The sequence below is a fragment of the Vanacampus margaritifer genome, chromosome 11 (genome assembly GCF_051991255.1).
Source record: "Vanacampus margaritifer isolate UIUO_Vmar chromosome 11, RoL_Vmar_1.0, whole genome shotgun sequence".
Taxonomy (NCBI): Eukaryota; Metazoa; Chordata; class Actinopteri; order Syngnathiformes; family Syngnathidae; genus Vanacampus; species Vanacampus margaritifer.
Window position 1 is genome coordinate 19,045,077 of NC_135442.1, and position 14,957 is coordinate 19,060,033.

Below are 14,957 nucleotides of genomic sequence, written 5' to 3' on the forward strand. Positions count from 1 at the left end.
TTGACCTCTGTTTTTTTCCTCCAATAAACGCAGGAGAAATTTCTGGAAAGTCAGCCCTGGAACGAGCATGGACTTATTCAAACTCGACTTTCCGAAAGTAATTGAGCCATATGCCGTTAAGGTTGTCAATTTTTATAATGTGAAATAATAATTACGATTGAATTGTGACTCAATTTGCCTAAAGACAACGATTAAAATGGGCTTGTTATGCCAGGTATGATGTTATTCAGAGTCCGGGGCTCGCCGGCGAAGTACCCGGATGTGTGATAGGCCATGTGCACTTCCATCCAGTCAGTCCTCACCTCTAGTCGTTATATCACCTCGTCTGGCAGACGTGCCTCCTCCGTATCCGCTCCAACAACACACACAACGCAAGTAAGTACTAAAAATATTTTAGTTACCTTATGCTAACAGCTAGCAGACAGCTACGCTGGCTCATAACGAAACAATAAATGTGCATAGACGACAAGATAAAAATGTGGCTAGCTAGGTAGCTTCACTTGCTAACATATTTTACCTCGTATCTGCAAGGGCACACGTAATTAAATGTTTCATGCTAAAATAAATATAATTAAACGTAGATAATGTCACATCCAAGGGTCTTTGAATAACTATAATGTAGTTTGTCACTAACGTGGTGGGTATCATGTGCAGGAAGTGTGACTTTAATTTAGTAACTGATTATTGCTTTCCAGAAGGGAATGTTAGTTGTACTTTGGTGGCTGTTCATCAGGCGGCGGGGAGAGATGGAGAGGCACCTATTGCGCATGCGTTCTTACTATTTGACCTTGTGACGCACGACCCTGCTGGAGGACACGTGGGTTGGGGAGTTAGCAATGTCACGTTTAGCCTAACAATCATCAGCCGGTTCAGCCACTATCTCATATATGCATACATAAGGCAGTAAACGCTGGGTTTTGTTGAGTGGGTTAATGTAAATCATGAATAAGAAGCTTACGTATTTGTAATGGCTTCGGAGCCATTCAATTTCAATTTCATTGGATGTGAATTCGAAGAAGAGGCAAAAATACTAACAAACCAATCTATTTTGTTGTTACAAAATATTTACGTGTAAGTTCATTCATTCATTTGATACCTTTACCATCAATGGCCACAGGGGCCTCTTTTGTTCGTCTAGTAGAGTGGACTTAGACAATGATTGTTTATTTGTACTTTGGTTCCCATCATGACAGAGCAATCACGTCATTTAAAATTTTTAATTTAGCCTATTTCTATCCCATGATGGTGGTTGTAAACATGCCACTCCTGTTTCCGCAGACATGTTTCGTCTCCCCACAATCATGAAACAGGTGAGGCCTGTGTGCAGGACGCTAGCGCCTCACCTCACACGCGCCTACGCCAAAGATGTCAAATTTGGTGCAGACGCCCGCGCCCTCATGCTGCAAGGTGTTGACCTGTTGGCCGATACCGTCGCCGTCACCATGGGCCCGAAGGTACCATAAGATTACAGCAAACACAAATGTCAAATATAGTTTGTTTGGTCAATTAGTTCAGTTTTTATAAATAAATCAAACTAGTAGTAATTCACAAAAATAAGTATTGTATCTATCTCAGGGCCGCACAGTCATCATCGAGCAGAGCTGGGGCAGCCCGAAGGTGACCAAGGATGGCGTGACGGTGGCCAAGAGCATCGACTTGAAGGACAAGTACAAGAACATCGGCGCCAAGCTGGTGCAGGACGTGGCCAACAACACCAACGAGGAGGCGGGCGACGGCACCACCACCGCCACTGTGCTGGCACGGGCCATCGCCAAAGAGGGCTTTGACACTATCAGCAAGGGCGCCAACCCCGTGGAGATCCGCCGCGGCGTCATGATAGCCGTCGAAACCGTCATCAGTGAGCTCAAGCGGCTCTCCAAGCCAGTCACCACGCCTGAGGAAATTGCACAGGTAGACATTAATGAATGAGAAGATTATCAAAGTGTTTCTTAATATCTCTTGAATAAATAAGTGAATTTTTGTTGGGTGTTTTTTAGGTCGCCACAATCTCAGCCAATGGCGACACAGAGATCGGGAATGTCATCTCAAACGCCATGAAGAAAGTTGGTCGTAAAGGTGTCATCACTGTGAAGGTCAATAACTTAATGGGTTTAATAGACACAATTGCGACTTTTGAAAAACTTTAAATGTCTTCACTGTTTTTTGTTTTATGCAAGAAGTACCAAAGATAACCATAACAGATTTTATGGCTTTTTTGTGTTCATATATGATATCATATACATGTTTTGTCTGAATATGCCAGTGATAACGTAAAGTACATTTTAGCAAGTTCTAGTTCAAACCACGGGGTCATTGGCCCTTAGTTACCATAGTTACTGCTTTAGGGTAAATTGTGAAGCTTTTTTTTTTTTTTTTTACTAAGCCATTTATTTTGAGTCAATGTTTGATAATCATTTTGTGGATGTGACAAGACTGTTCATTGCTGCTTCATTTTTTGCAGATATTTAATGTGTGTTTTTCTTACTCTATACATCTAATAGAGCCGCTAATGTAATTTTCTTGTATATATTTTAATGTTAAAAAGTCATGTATTGCATACTGTATTGTTTCCATTGTGTTCTTCCAGGATGGAAAAACTCTTCATGATGAGTTGGAGGTCATTGAGGGTATGAAGTTTGACCGTGGCTACATCTCTCCGTACTTCATCAACACAGCCAAAGGTAAGAAGTCTGCTTTTTGAACATCAACACAAAACCACGACAACACACCCTACCGTGTAAATGCCTCAAATGACATGATATTGATGTTCAATTCCAACTGTGCAGGTCAGAAATGTGAGTTCCAGGATGCTTACCTGCTGCTCAGTGAGAAGAAAATCTCCAGCGTGCAGAGCATCGTTCCCGCTCTGGAGATCGCCAACCAGCATCGCAAGCCTCTGGTTATCGTGGCTGAGGATGTGGATGGAGAGGCCCTCAGCACCCTGGTCCTTAACAGGTCAGCTTATAAAAAACTCAAGACTCATTAGATAAATATGCTCTTAAATATACTTACATTGGTGTGTTGGTCACTGTGCAGGCTTAAGGTTGGCCTGCAGGTGGTAGCAGTCAAAGCTCCAGGCTTTGGAGACAACAGGAAGAACCAGCTGAAGGATATGGCCATTGCCACCGGGGGCACTGTAGGTCTAGTTTTCTCCATTCAGCAGCCAATTCTAAAGAGAGAGAAAAATCATTGGAGATTAAAACTACTCATCGCTCTAAAAACATCAAAACATTTTAAGGGGCATCTTAACTTTCATCCATGAGCAAAATAGTTTTACTTTAGAATTAAAAAATATCAACTGAAACCTGACCTACAGGAAATGTTCTTAGCAGGGGTGCGCATAAGTAGTGAAAATATGAATTTGCGCACCACATTCAATTTTTGTCACTGCATATTTGCATAGCACGCAAATTGCAGCTTAAACGTTGTTAAGCTAGCCTCTAATTGAAACCATGCACAGTGTTATTTATTAGGCTTTTATTTTGAAGTTAGCCCTTGTAGCATGTTGACGGTCATTCCATAGTATGAACAATCGTGGCTTGACAACTGTTCCCACATGCTCAACAAGAGAAACTCCCCCGCAAATGGTGACACTCACGGGGCAGTAGCGATGGCCAAAAGCAAAGGGGCCGCCAACTAGTAGACACTGGGCTTCATAGTACCTTGGTCTTGTTGTCAACGGCCTGTCAAAATGTCTTCATGTGGCTATTGTCTGGGGTGCTTTGGATTGGATTGGAGAATACTGCCCTAGAGAACTGTGCTAAATCAGTTGGTCAAACAGTCCCATACTGCAAGTTGGGACGAAAAAAAATTAAGCTGCCTCTTGTGTAGATATGCAACCGTATATGTTATAATTAAAAAATAACACACACTTGTGTCGTTAAACCTTTGAATCGTTCACACTCACTGAATTCTCCTAACATCTCCCAGCATCTCGTGCCTTGACTCTGACCTGGTACGGTTGCCTTCCTCAGGTATTCGGCGACGACGCTGTGGGCGTGGCTCTGGAGGACATCCAGGCGCACGACTTCGGCAAGGTGGGCGAGGTGCAGATCACCAAAGACGACACGCTGCTCCTGAAGGGCGCTGGCACACCCGCCGACGTAGAGAGGCGGGCGGCCGAGATCGTGGAGCAGCTCGAGAACACCACCAGCGACTACGAGAAGGAGAAGCTCAACGAGCGCCTGGCCAAGCTCTCAGACGGCGTGGCCGTGCTTAAGGTGCGCGTGCCAGTCAAGAGGGCCGTATGGTCACAAAGGCCACGGTCATGAGAGTGTGTGTGTCGTGCAGATCGGAGGGACCAGTGACGTGGAGGTAAACGAGAAAAAGGACCGTGTGACGGATGCCCTGAACGCCACGCGAGCTGCCGTGGAGGAAGGCATCGTGCCCGGCGGTGGCTGTGCTCTGCTGCGCTGCATTCCATCCCTAGATGGCATCAAACCTGCCAACGCTGACCAGAAGATCGGTTAGTAAACAGCTCACTCGTAGATGAATAGGTGGCGTTTAAAATAATTTTAAAATACCGTGGAATTAAACTGAAATAAACTGTCATAGTCAAAGTGTTATCTTTGTTTCTCTGTCAGGTGTGGACATCATCAGGCGGGCACTGCGCATCCCCGCCATGACAATCGCCAAGAATGCCGGCGTGGAGGGCTCGCTGGTAGTGGAGAAGATCTTGCAGGGGCCCGCCGAGGTGGGCTACGACGCCATGCTAGGCGAGTACGTCAACATGGTGGAGAAGGGCATCATCGACCCCACCAAGGTAAAAAAAAGAAAAGAAAGAAATCTCCTCTGGACATTGTAGTTTATCGCACGGAAATGTTTTGAGCTCCAAGCGGCCGCTCCTTTCGCAGGTGGTGCGGACAGCACTGCTGGACGCGGCGGGCGTAGCCTCTCTGCTCTCCACCGCCGAGGCAGTTGTCACGGAGATCCCCAAGGAGGAGAAGGAAATGCCGGCTGGCGGAATGGGCGGCATGGGTGGAATGGGCGGCATGGGGGGCGGCATGGGTTTCTAAAAGGCAACCTCCGCCTTACCTCATCCCACCTTTGTCCTCCCATGACTGTAGACTAAACAAAATGGCGGCGCTGAGACTCTGCAGTCAGAACTCCCGGAACACGACTGACAGGAAGTTGGCACTGCAGGTGGTTAGCCATTCGACTTTACATACCTGGTGGCAGCTTCCAGGAGCAGATCCGCCTGTTTTCCATATTCCACGACATGCTGTAAAATAAGTGCAGGCAGCGGCTATTGCAGCCAAGTTTACAGGAATGAGAACTATCAGTAATGTTCACTAGTGTTTGGCTCTGCATTGACTTCCTGCAGTGGAAATCTGTCTCAACTTCCTGTAAAGTTCATATATTTAAAAGAAGGAAAAAAAAGTAACACTGTTAAAAGAAAAAAAAAATCAAAAGCAGAGTGTTATGTGAAGCCAGGAATGTGTTGCTGTCATTTATATTTGTCATGACTTAATTTTTGTTTTTTTTTATATATGTATGTCATGGTTTTTGCGCTGCGGATGAAGCAGGTGAAGGCTTATTTGATTTAATTAAACCAATTTTTCAAATTAAGTTTTCATTGTGATTGGATACAGAGTGCCTACAATGTAATATGACACATGAGGTGGGTTTACAATACATTTGATGTCGTAACTGATGACATTAGCATCATACTTTTTATATGTAATAAAATGGCATACTAACCGTGCTAACTTTTTGGGGGGGACCATGTTGACATTAATGGTGGTCAGTTTGCCTCTCAGTATAGTCATCCATGTAAAAGGCACATGACTCTGATGTAATTGATACAGTTGTATTTAAATTGGTTCACCTACTTTAATTGTATTTTGCCAGCCTGATGCTTCTGTTGCAATGAATTGCTCTTTTATGGTTATCACATTTTACCTCTTTGCCATCACTAATTTGCTGGCTTATAAAAGCGTGTGCTGTAAGACAGCTGTACATAGTTTGTGTGGAATTCAATGACGTGTGAAAAAGGGTTTGAGTCTCCTTCGAAGGACATCTACCATCCATCATGAAGGCAGCGTGACTTCATACCACAGAAGCTGGTCTATTCTGACCACTCACATAAAGCTATTTTGGTCCTGCCGCCAATGATTGGAAGAAAAAAAAACATACACAAATGTTTTTAGAAAAAATCTTTATACATCATGCAACAGACATTTAACTTGTAAATATTTTTAAAACAAAATCAGTCCCTTCAAACAAAAAGACACGCACACATGTTTTCCTCTCAGAACAACCTGATGTGATATTTACATTTAAATAAATACATGAGCAGGTTTTACAAAGAATGATAAATATGCGAGCGGGCATACATACTGGCTTGCTTTGCTATGTTACTTAGAAAAATACAATTAAAATAAAGGCTTCTTGATATTGCACATGAAACACTATAGACTGTACAATGACGCACCTCTTGGGTCTAGCATGGAAATAGCTTTACTAGTATGTAACAGCGTGAACAAACGAAAACCGTGATAGAACAACAACACTTGAGAACCCTTGCCACATTTTCCATTCCACAACATTAATGCAAAGACAGAAAAAACAAAAAGAGAAAGGCACTGGCGTTGTCAGGTAGAACGTGATTGGCTGCTTTTGTTTTCTTTTTTGTTTCCACTCCGCTGCCGTAGCATGGCTACGTGTGGTGCACCTCGTGGAACATGAGCTCGCGCGGGATGGGCGTCTCAGGGCCGTGGACGGCGGTGGCGCGGCGCTCGAACGCCGACACCATCTGCTTCACCACCTCGTCGAAGAACACGTGCGCTAGCTGCGAGTGGATGAGCGAGCGGAACTCGAAGGAGATCTGAGGGTGAAATGCATAACACATGCTATTCTTTTTCTCATAAAAACAACTTTTTTAACATGTTTTATTGGGGGGGGGGGGGGCTACAAGAACAGTTTAATGGCATTTCTGTTCATTTCAATGATCAACACCCCAATCCCTCTACGCTGCACCACATTACGTACCCAAAATCGCATTTTTAACTGGATCATGTAGGCATCTTAATGACGGCCATTTCAAAATGTACTCACGTCAAAGTCCACAGTGCAGGTCCGAGGGTAGCCAGGCAGGCCGGGACTGAAGCGCCAAATGGTCTCCAGGTGGTTGAACATTTTACCGTTAGAGCAGGACGCCTGGCGGGCGACAAGAGGGATGACAATTGTGTCACAGCTTTGGAAGATGGCGGCTGCTTCATTTTGTGAACAGTGCTGCCTCCACTTACAAGTTTAATATTAAACTACACTTGAATACTGTGTAGGAAAATAAAATAAAATAAGAACTGAATTAAAATGTGTTGCCCAAAGTTCAAATGACATCGCACTTACACAAAAGTTTAAAAACAAAGAGTTGTTAAAGGTTACCTTGACCAGGTGTGGGCGCACTGTGGTGACAAGGGAGGTGTAGTTTTCCGTCACTGGCGGGAAGCCCACAGTGAGTTTGGCCTTGCAGTATCCCGTCCGCTTAAAGATGACGTCGGACTTCTTGCACCAGGGAACAAAATGGCGGTAGTCCTCCACGCCGGCCACCACTTCGTACATCTGTTGCATGGAATACCTGCGCACACAAAAAATATACAAATGCTTCTTAAATATTAAAAGTCTGACATTAAATTGGAAATTGAAATGTAATTTATACAAGATGTCTGCCGTTTCTGACCCCTCCTCTCTGTCATCAAAAGAAACATGGCAAGCAGAATAATGAATATTTTGAGGCTAATATTTTTGGGATTTTGTCAAAACAACAAATACAAGACAGAGAGGACTTTTGATGGCAAAATTATTTATACTGCTCCATAACTCTGCGACACTGACTCACCGCACGGCACGATCACAATACAACACTTACCACGACACACACAAGTACGTAAACTTGTCATGGCTTTTCTCTCCCTCATATTCGACGAGATGGCCTAATCGTCACGCCCAAATTTTTATACTCGACTCAAAAGCATTTCCAAGTCAACCTGTTGAAAAAATTTCTTGAAAAATTGGCCTACATACATTGGAGGTAGTGAATGTTTGCAATCCAATTGACGAATGTAAAAACCAGCGGCAGCAAATTTAAGACCATTTCTCACATAATATTAACACACGTTAAAGGTATCTTTAAACATCACGTGAACAGTAAATAAAGTTTTTATGACAGCTTGGACTCTGGGACAAATTATTCCAAGTAGAATTGAAGCTCAAGGGAAATGTTAATTTGAGTGTTATGTTACAATGGTGGGCACAGCACTGCCTTGTGTTTCCTGCACTCCAGTTATGTAAGAGTCACACTGACACGCACAAGCTTCGAACCGCAGGATTGAAAGGCAAGACTGCGACGCAACCTCGCCCCCTTCAAATATAAATTTGTCATGATTACATAACAGCAAGTGTTGCACAGAGCAGGATGCTTGTGATAAAGGACACAAAGACTTTTTGTAAGTACACAAATTCAAGCAATCAAGCAGTGTAAGTCAATATTTGTACAAAATGTGCGCACAAAAAAGTAGGATAAAGTGTCAAATAAATGAATGAAGAGAGGTAGCAAACTAGTTAAAAGCCTGAGATAATTCTCTCCTAACACAAAATTCATCAGTATTTTCAAACCAGGATAAAAACGTAGCTAGAAAGGCGACGGGTGAGTAACCCCTTGAAGAAAATCCCCACTGCCCGAGCAAGCAGCTAAGAGATCCATACCCGATGATGCGTCTTTCAGCGTATTCCCTTCTCTTGGAGAAAGTGTTGGCAATGTTGAAGAAGGCGCGGGCGGGAAGGACGACACTGGGGCCAGGCATGGTGGCGCCCAGCAAGGGAGGCAGACGCGTCATCATGATGCCGTATGACGGTAGGTATCTGCGGGACACACAACACAGACAATGACATATTTAGAGGAAAACGTTACCGTCACCTTGGCTCACTTGGAGCACTGACATAACACCTGCAAAGTGACACCTTGGAGTCTTAACATGCCTGTACGGATGACCATGCAGAGGAATTTCTTAATGGAAGAATTATCATTCAATTTTCATTTTAAAAGGAACAAATACCATTTCACACAAGGTTGCTGCAGGCATCAGCAAATCCAATGTAATGCTTTTGTTTTTAATGCAACTTAAAACCAATTTAATGTCCACGTCGTCATGCATATATACACATGCGCACCCGCACACTTATAAAGTACATACATATCTACATATGCTGTTTATATTTTAGTGCTGTCAGCCGTTTACAATTCTTAATCAGAATTAATAGCATGATGTCAATAGTTAACTCGCGATTAATCGCATGTTGCATCTGTTCTAAGTGTACAATGTAATTGTTCATAGTTTTTCATACTCTTAACTAACAACAGTACATGGTTGTCATTTTATAGTAATTCATTCAAGTTATTTGATTAAAAGATTGACTAAACAGTTAAAAGGAGTGTGAAACATTGATTTATAGATTTGTGTCGAGGTAATTTTCTGCTACTAGGTAGCATTAGTGTTTCATGTTGGATGTTGGTGAAAGAAAAATCACTTTTCTCTTTTCAAATTCAGAGCAATTTGTATTTGGAACATGAAACAACTAGTGGACTCCAGGCCATTCTGATCATTGCAAATTATAACTAGTCACTAGTCCACACAAATACATATTTTTTTTTAATCAAATTTATTATACTTTGCAAAAAGTTGTATGTAAAGTAAAGCATGAACAACAATGTTTTTACATCTAGACATCATAGCAGCCTTTTAATGCCATTAAAGTTGCACTAAGGAACTTTTCAACCATAATCAAATATGTTCATACCTTTTCTGATGAAACATCAACTTAAAACTGGTTGAATGGTAGCTTTGCCATGGCCTAAGGGGGTCTGTATAATTTTTACTGGCACTAAGCAACTTTGAGGAGGATGGTAGGAACACTGCCACACACAAAATGACAAATGTGCTGACTGCTTTATGCCATACGTCACTTCCACCTTTACCCATTCGTTACAAAGACGGAAGTCAATTTGAATGTTGATGCACAAACCTGCAAAACAACTTTTTAAAAGTTTTGTCTGAGGAGACAAAAAAGAAAAATGGAAGCTAAATGGAAGGACAGTCAAGGATCAACACTGGCCCGGCTTTCACTCGCTGGCATGAGTTAAAAAAACAACGCAATGCGCTTGTCCTCATGCGAAATGAGGTCTTCCTTCAGGCATAACATTACCGCTTTTGTCCATATAGTGCCGCCATAATCAACATAAACTGAAAGTTCCTTAATGTTGCTGTAAAGGCCTTAATTTGAACAAAATCCATTTAATGACTTTAAATTTGTTTTAATGACCTACAGAATCCCTGTTCACGTTGATTCTCCTGTGTTGCTATTCTGTTTAAATGCCACCAACATGACTAAGAAATGATGATCTCTGTGGGGGGAAAACTAAAGCCAAAAGGCTTTAAAACTGGAGATCAGAATTAAAACTAGTCTTGAGTCAACTATACAAGTCAAGGCAAACAAACAATGTGCAGCCTATTGATTGTTGTTGAGAAATACGACACGTGAAAGTGCTATGGTGACAAATATCAATCCGACAGCTCCGCAAATTGCTCCCCAGGTACAAAATTTCAAGGAATGCAGACATATTGATGGGCTTGGGGGGTTATTCTACACAGAAATGTTTTCAAATAAATAGATAAAAACTGTGTCATTGTGGTTACTCTGTAGTTCTGTGTACATGGCACTTGTTTAAAAAAAAAAAAAAAACGCAATCTATACATGTAACTTAAACAAAAATTACAGGATTATTCTTGAGTAAACGTACGCTTATTTGACTTGAATCAAAGTCTCCAAAATACAAAAAGGCATTGATGGATTTATCATGGCTATTCATTTATGACTGCTTTGAATTGAGACACGTGGAAGCTGCCATGCTGTCATTCATCAAAATATGTGACAGCATTCCAGGGGGAAAAAAAAGTCAGGGACGGCAACGCTACTGGACCGTTAAAGACGTCAATGCAAATATTATTTCCGTTCAGTTTTGTGTTGCAAAACATCTCAAACTGTCCCACTTTCGCCATCTCCTGGAGCTGTTTGCACTGTACATAATGGATCTTGTTACACTGAGCAAAGTGAACAATAAAATGACATCCTTCCACAAGTCATAAAATCTGGCTGGACATGTCATCAATGGTAAGCTTAATAATGTTGTCAATAAGCCAAAACATCAAATCTGTTCTGTGCCAGTCAGATTCAGGTGCTGGCCCAGTCCTGCTCGATCCTGACTGGTTGAAATCTGATACACTCGCCGTGTGACCGACTCTGACGGTCAATGCAAGTGCAACACCTCAGAATAGCAGAAGGCCATCAATGTAGGACAAAAAGCGCAGACGTGATATTAACACATAATAGAACCAACGTCACGGTAGTGCGGGCGCATCGTTGTGTGAACTTGTTTGGGACTTATACATTCACTGACATTTGGAGTAATGCATCCAAACGATTTCTCGCCTTCCATTAGACGTCACTCGAGACTACTTCGTATTCCATCCTGGCCTCGTCTCCGCCGGCGAGATGACAACTTTTCTTACGAGTCTGAATTCATTTGAATTCAATGGCAAACAAAAATTTGCACATACGTGACAAAGTTTCAACAACTTGTTATTTGTTTGGAATTTAAAGCTAATTTTCACATTAACAACAATGGAAATATAATCTATCATCAGAACATTTATCAGATGAATTTTGTCTGAGGTGACAATAATAATAATGATAAAAAGCCTACCAGGAGGATTTTACTCGCTGGCGAGGCGGAAGACAGGGGATTTCCAAACTACACTGCCTTTGCGGGGACTCTGCTCTTTTTAGAAGGTAGCGTTCCACGCTCAAATAAAAAAAATATTATACAAATGTTATCTATTGGAATATTGCTTGATAGCAATAAATAGCCATCATCTTAATAATCCGCTTTACCAAACTGACCCGACCAACCAGGCAACAATCAAAAGTTGTGTTCTTGTTTACGAATACTTGTGAATGCATCGCGGGAATGGAAGGTTGGGGGGAGCGCAGCAGTTTGTGTGTACAATAAAGAAGGTAAGATCACAACCACCGTCTGCTGTTAACATACTTGAGAAACGTTACAGTGCTGTACAAAGAAAAAAAATAGAAAATAGCCACTGGAAACTATGTAATTCAGTCCAACTGCGATTTCCCGATGAATTGCGCTTGGCCTCATGGGAAATTTGGTTATTTCAAGGGAAATTCAAGGGAAAACAATAACACTTTTGTACAAAGGTGCCGCCATAATCAACGAAAGCCAAATGCTGCTTTGTTCTGCTCTGACAGCCCACCAGAATGTAGAAATAAGTCAACCACTGTTCTATTATAACAATAAAACACTGTTTAAACACTATCAATAAGCTATTTTAATGTTAGGGACAATATAAGTTAATTTAGGCTCACCCCAAATCGCAGCCTTTGTAAATTGCACTCTACTACATTGTGATGTTGATTTTTTGTTGACCCCGAGTTAAAAATCACAATTTGTCATAGGAGGTTAGTTGGTGTCCTTGTAGAGACACTATAACAAAACATATCCATTTTGTTGGTTGAAGTACAGCAAACAAATCATAAAATGCCACAAAGACATCTAGATTTAACCATGACATTGCATTAGGTGTAGCGTGATTCGCATCACTGTCTGATCAGCTGACGAAAGAAAGCTGGCTTTCAAGAGGCATTGATTCCATTTGGTGTTAATTTATGGATTCTACTTTATATCATGCAGATTAGAGCATGTATTTATTGGCTTTTATAGAGCTTGTTGTATCTGATGGTCATTCCGAGGACTGTTATGTAATGGCGTCGACGTTTATATTTGTTGGACATAGGGTCTATAATTTATTGTGGGGCCCTTTTTTAAAGTAGGAACACTGCTGTACATAGGCAAAGCCAGGAAAGTCTCTCTTTAAGAAATAAAACCCAGATGTGACACACACAAAAATTGATGCAATATATTTATTAATTGCTAGTCTAGCTTCTTTTTTTTTATGCATTTATGCTAATTTGGAGGGATCTTGCCTGATTTCAGGCGGAAGGGTTCGGCGTGGGTGCGCCGCTGAGCAGCGAGACCGAAATGTCCCATCTGACCCAGTCCTCCTCTCCTATAACCCAATGCCTCGTTGGTGGCCCCTCTGCACTCGACCACCTGGTTGTGCAGCAGGCCATCTGAGTTTCTCAAGTTCTAATAAAAAAAAAAATTAAAAAAGGAGGGGAAAAAAAAACGTTTTTTCATTCTCTCTATACAGCCTGGGACTAAATGGCCTGCGACCCAAATTCAGGCCACAGCCCAGGGTTTGGGGACCCCTGTTGTAGATTTAGATGATCCTTGCATGGAATAAGTAAGTACTCTCTAGGTTAGATAGGCTTGCAGTTACACTATATTAAATTATAAAGCAAATAAAATGATGCTTCTGTAAAACGCTAAAGTAACTATAATTGGCAATTAAAATGCTGTTTAATACATCACCACGTACAGCAACCACAAGATACTGTCCAAATATGCCCACCCCATGCCACAGTAAGTGCTACGATTTTCTGAGATCAAGATCTGTTTTCTGTGCAGGATCTCCACTTTGATTAAACTCTCCAATATCACCGAACCGATAGGAAGTTGGACTGCTTTCTGGAAATGGCGTAAAGACAGTTACAGTTGGCAAAAAAATGTATTCAGTGAATTCTGGACCCGGTCCACACATTATGTAAATCCTTAACTCTCAGTAATCGCATAAAGTTAACACTGGAAAATAATGCGAAGAGTTGGACGAAAGTGCACAAAGCCTCAACGAAGTTGACGTAAGCTGTTTACAGGTGGCAAAAATGTTAAACGAGGCAAATGCCAGAGTTTTGCTCGCGCTTAAACAAGCTTGCAGCCAGTTTAAACCGGTTGTGTTGCGCGACTACCAAGAACACATTACCTGACATTGCTGCTGGAGCGAACGTCCCGACTGGACACGGACGGTAACGGCTTCACACAAGCGGCGATTTTTCGCAAGCTTCGAGCTCCTCTCGCCATCTTCCAAACGAAGCAGGTTTCTTCTTCTCCAGCTGAGAGCCACCAAGCGAAGAGACTCACAACAAGCCGCGCCTTCTTTCTCTAATTCCGACTCCCTATTGGTCAATTGAGTCACGTTGAGAGATTATCATTGGTTACTCGTGGTGTACGTCATCGAAGACAAAATAATACACGGCACTGTCACGAGATGTTGGCTCGTGTTGTCGCTTGGAACATGAGCACTCAGTCAAGTGCACTGGACTTTTAACCTTTTTAGCCTTTTCATTTCATTGATGTAATCGATGACGAAATTCGATACATATGTCATAGTTGACAAATTTGTGACACTCATCGATGAAAAACAATCGAGATGCATAGTTTCGCCACAGTAGACTTTTGTATTTATTTAATGTAAATGCTTTGGCCTAGATCACAGGGAAATCTTGGTTACACAAACGACACAAAACAACACATTTTCACTGATCGGCCAACTGTTTACTGCAGTGTAATTTAATATTTACTTAATTATTGCAACTTTTGTTGCAAATTCCATTTAGAGCAAGAGAAGCTAGACCACTGCAACCTGCAGCTTTGGAGCCATATGTGGCTCTTTAGTCCCTCACCTGTGGCTCCCTGTGGATCTTTAAAATAAATAAATAAATAATATATATATTATTTTTCTAAATGAAACATTATTAAATTGAATTAATGGTTTAGATTTAAAAAATAATAATAATTAAAAAATAATAATTAAATGTCAGAGCCCAAATTTTTAAGTTGTCAGAAAGAGACGAGAGGTAGAAGAAAAAGTTTTAAAACTACATCAAAATGTCCAAAAATGACCATAAAATGTCCAAAAAGGAAGAGAAAAAATGTCCATGAAATTGCCAAAAATGTCAGAGAATTTGAAAAAAAGCTGAAATTT

The 14,957-nt window shown here is 41.6% G+C and overlaps 2 protein-coding genes across 4 annotated transcripts; one reads left to right on the plus strand and one right to left on the minus strand.

The window, feature by feature from the left end:
* The first annotated feature begins 40 nt into the window (after window positions 1-40).
* On the plus strand, window positions 41-5,568 carry hspd1 (heat shock 60 protein 1). Of its 3 annotated transcripts, XM_077580522.1 has the most exons (12): window positions 41-121; window positions 215-375; window positions 1,279-1,454; window positions 1,576-1,911; window positions 1,998-2,093; window positions 2,588-2,681; window positions 2,787-2,955; window positions 3,037-3,136; window positions 3,975-4,220; window positions 4,291-4,465; window positions 4,584-4,762; window positions 4,854-5,568. In XM_077580522.1, the coding sequence occupies exons 3-12, from the start codon at window positions 1,281-1,283 to the stop codon at window positions 5,013-5,015; spliced, it is 1,731 nt and encodes a 576-aa protein (XP_077436648.1). In that variant the 5' UTR covers window positions 41-121; window positions 215-375; window positions 1,279-1,280; the 3' UTR covers window positions 5,016-5,568. The 3 variants fall into 3 exon arrangements, with proteins under 3 accessions (XP_077436648.1, XP_077436647.1, XP_077436649.1); XM_077580521.1 differs by having other exon boundaries at window positions 98-375; XM_077580523.1 differs by lacking the exons at window positions 41-121; window positions 215-375 and adding an exon at window positions 864-1,071.
* A 572-nt stretch (window positions 5,569-6,140) lies between these two features.
* coq10b (coenzyme Q10B) lies at window positions 6,141-14,125 on the minus strand. Its single transcript, XM_077580526.1, has 5 exons — window positions 13,956-14,125; window positions 8,707-8,862; window positions 7,387-7,579; window positions 7,057-7,158; window positions 6,141-6,826 (listed from the first exon to the last, which is right to left on the minus strand). Exons 1-5 carry the CDS (start codon window positions 14,051-14,053, stop codon window positions 6,659-6,661), a joined length of 717 nt encoding a protein of 238 aa, XP_077436652.1. The 5' UTR covers window positions 14,054-14,125; the 3' UTR covers window positions 6,141-6,658.
* Between the last annotated feature and the right edge of the window lie 832 nt (window positions 14,126-14,957).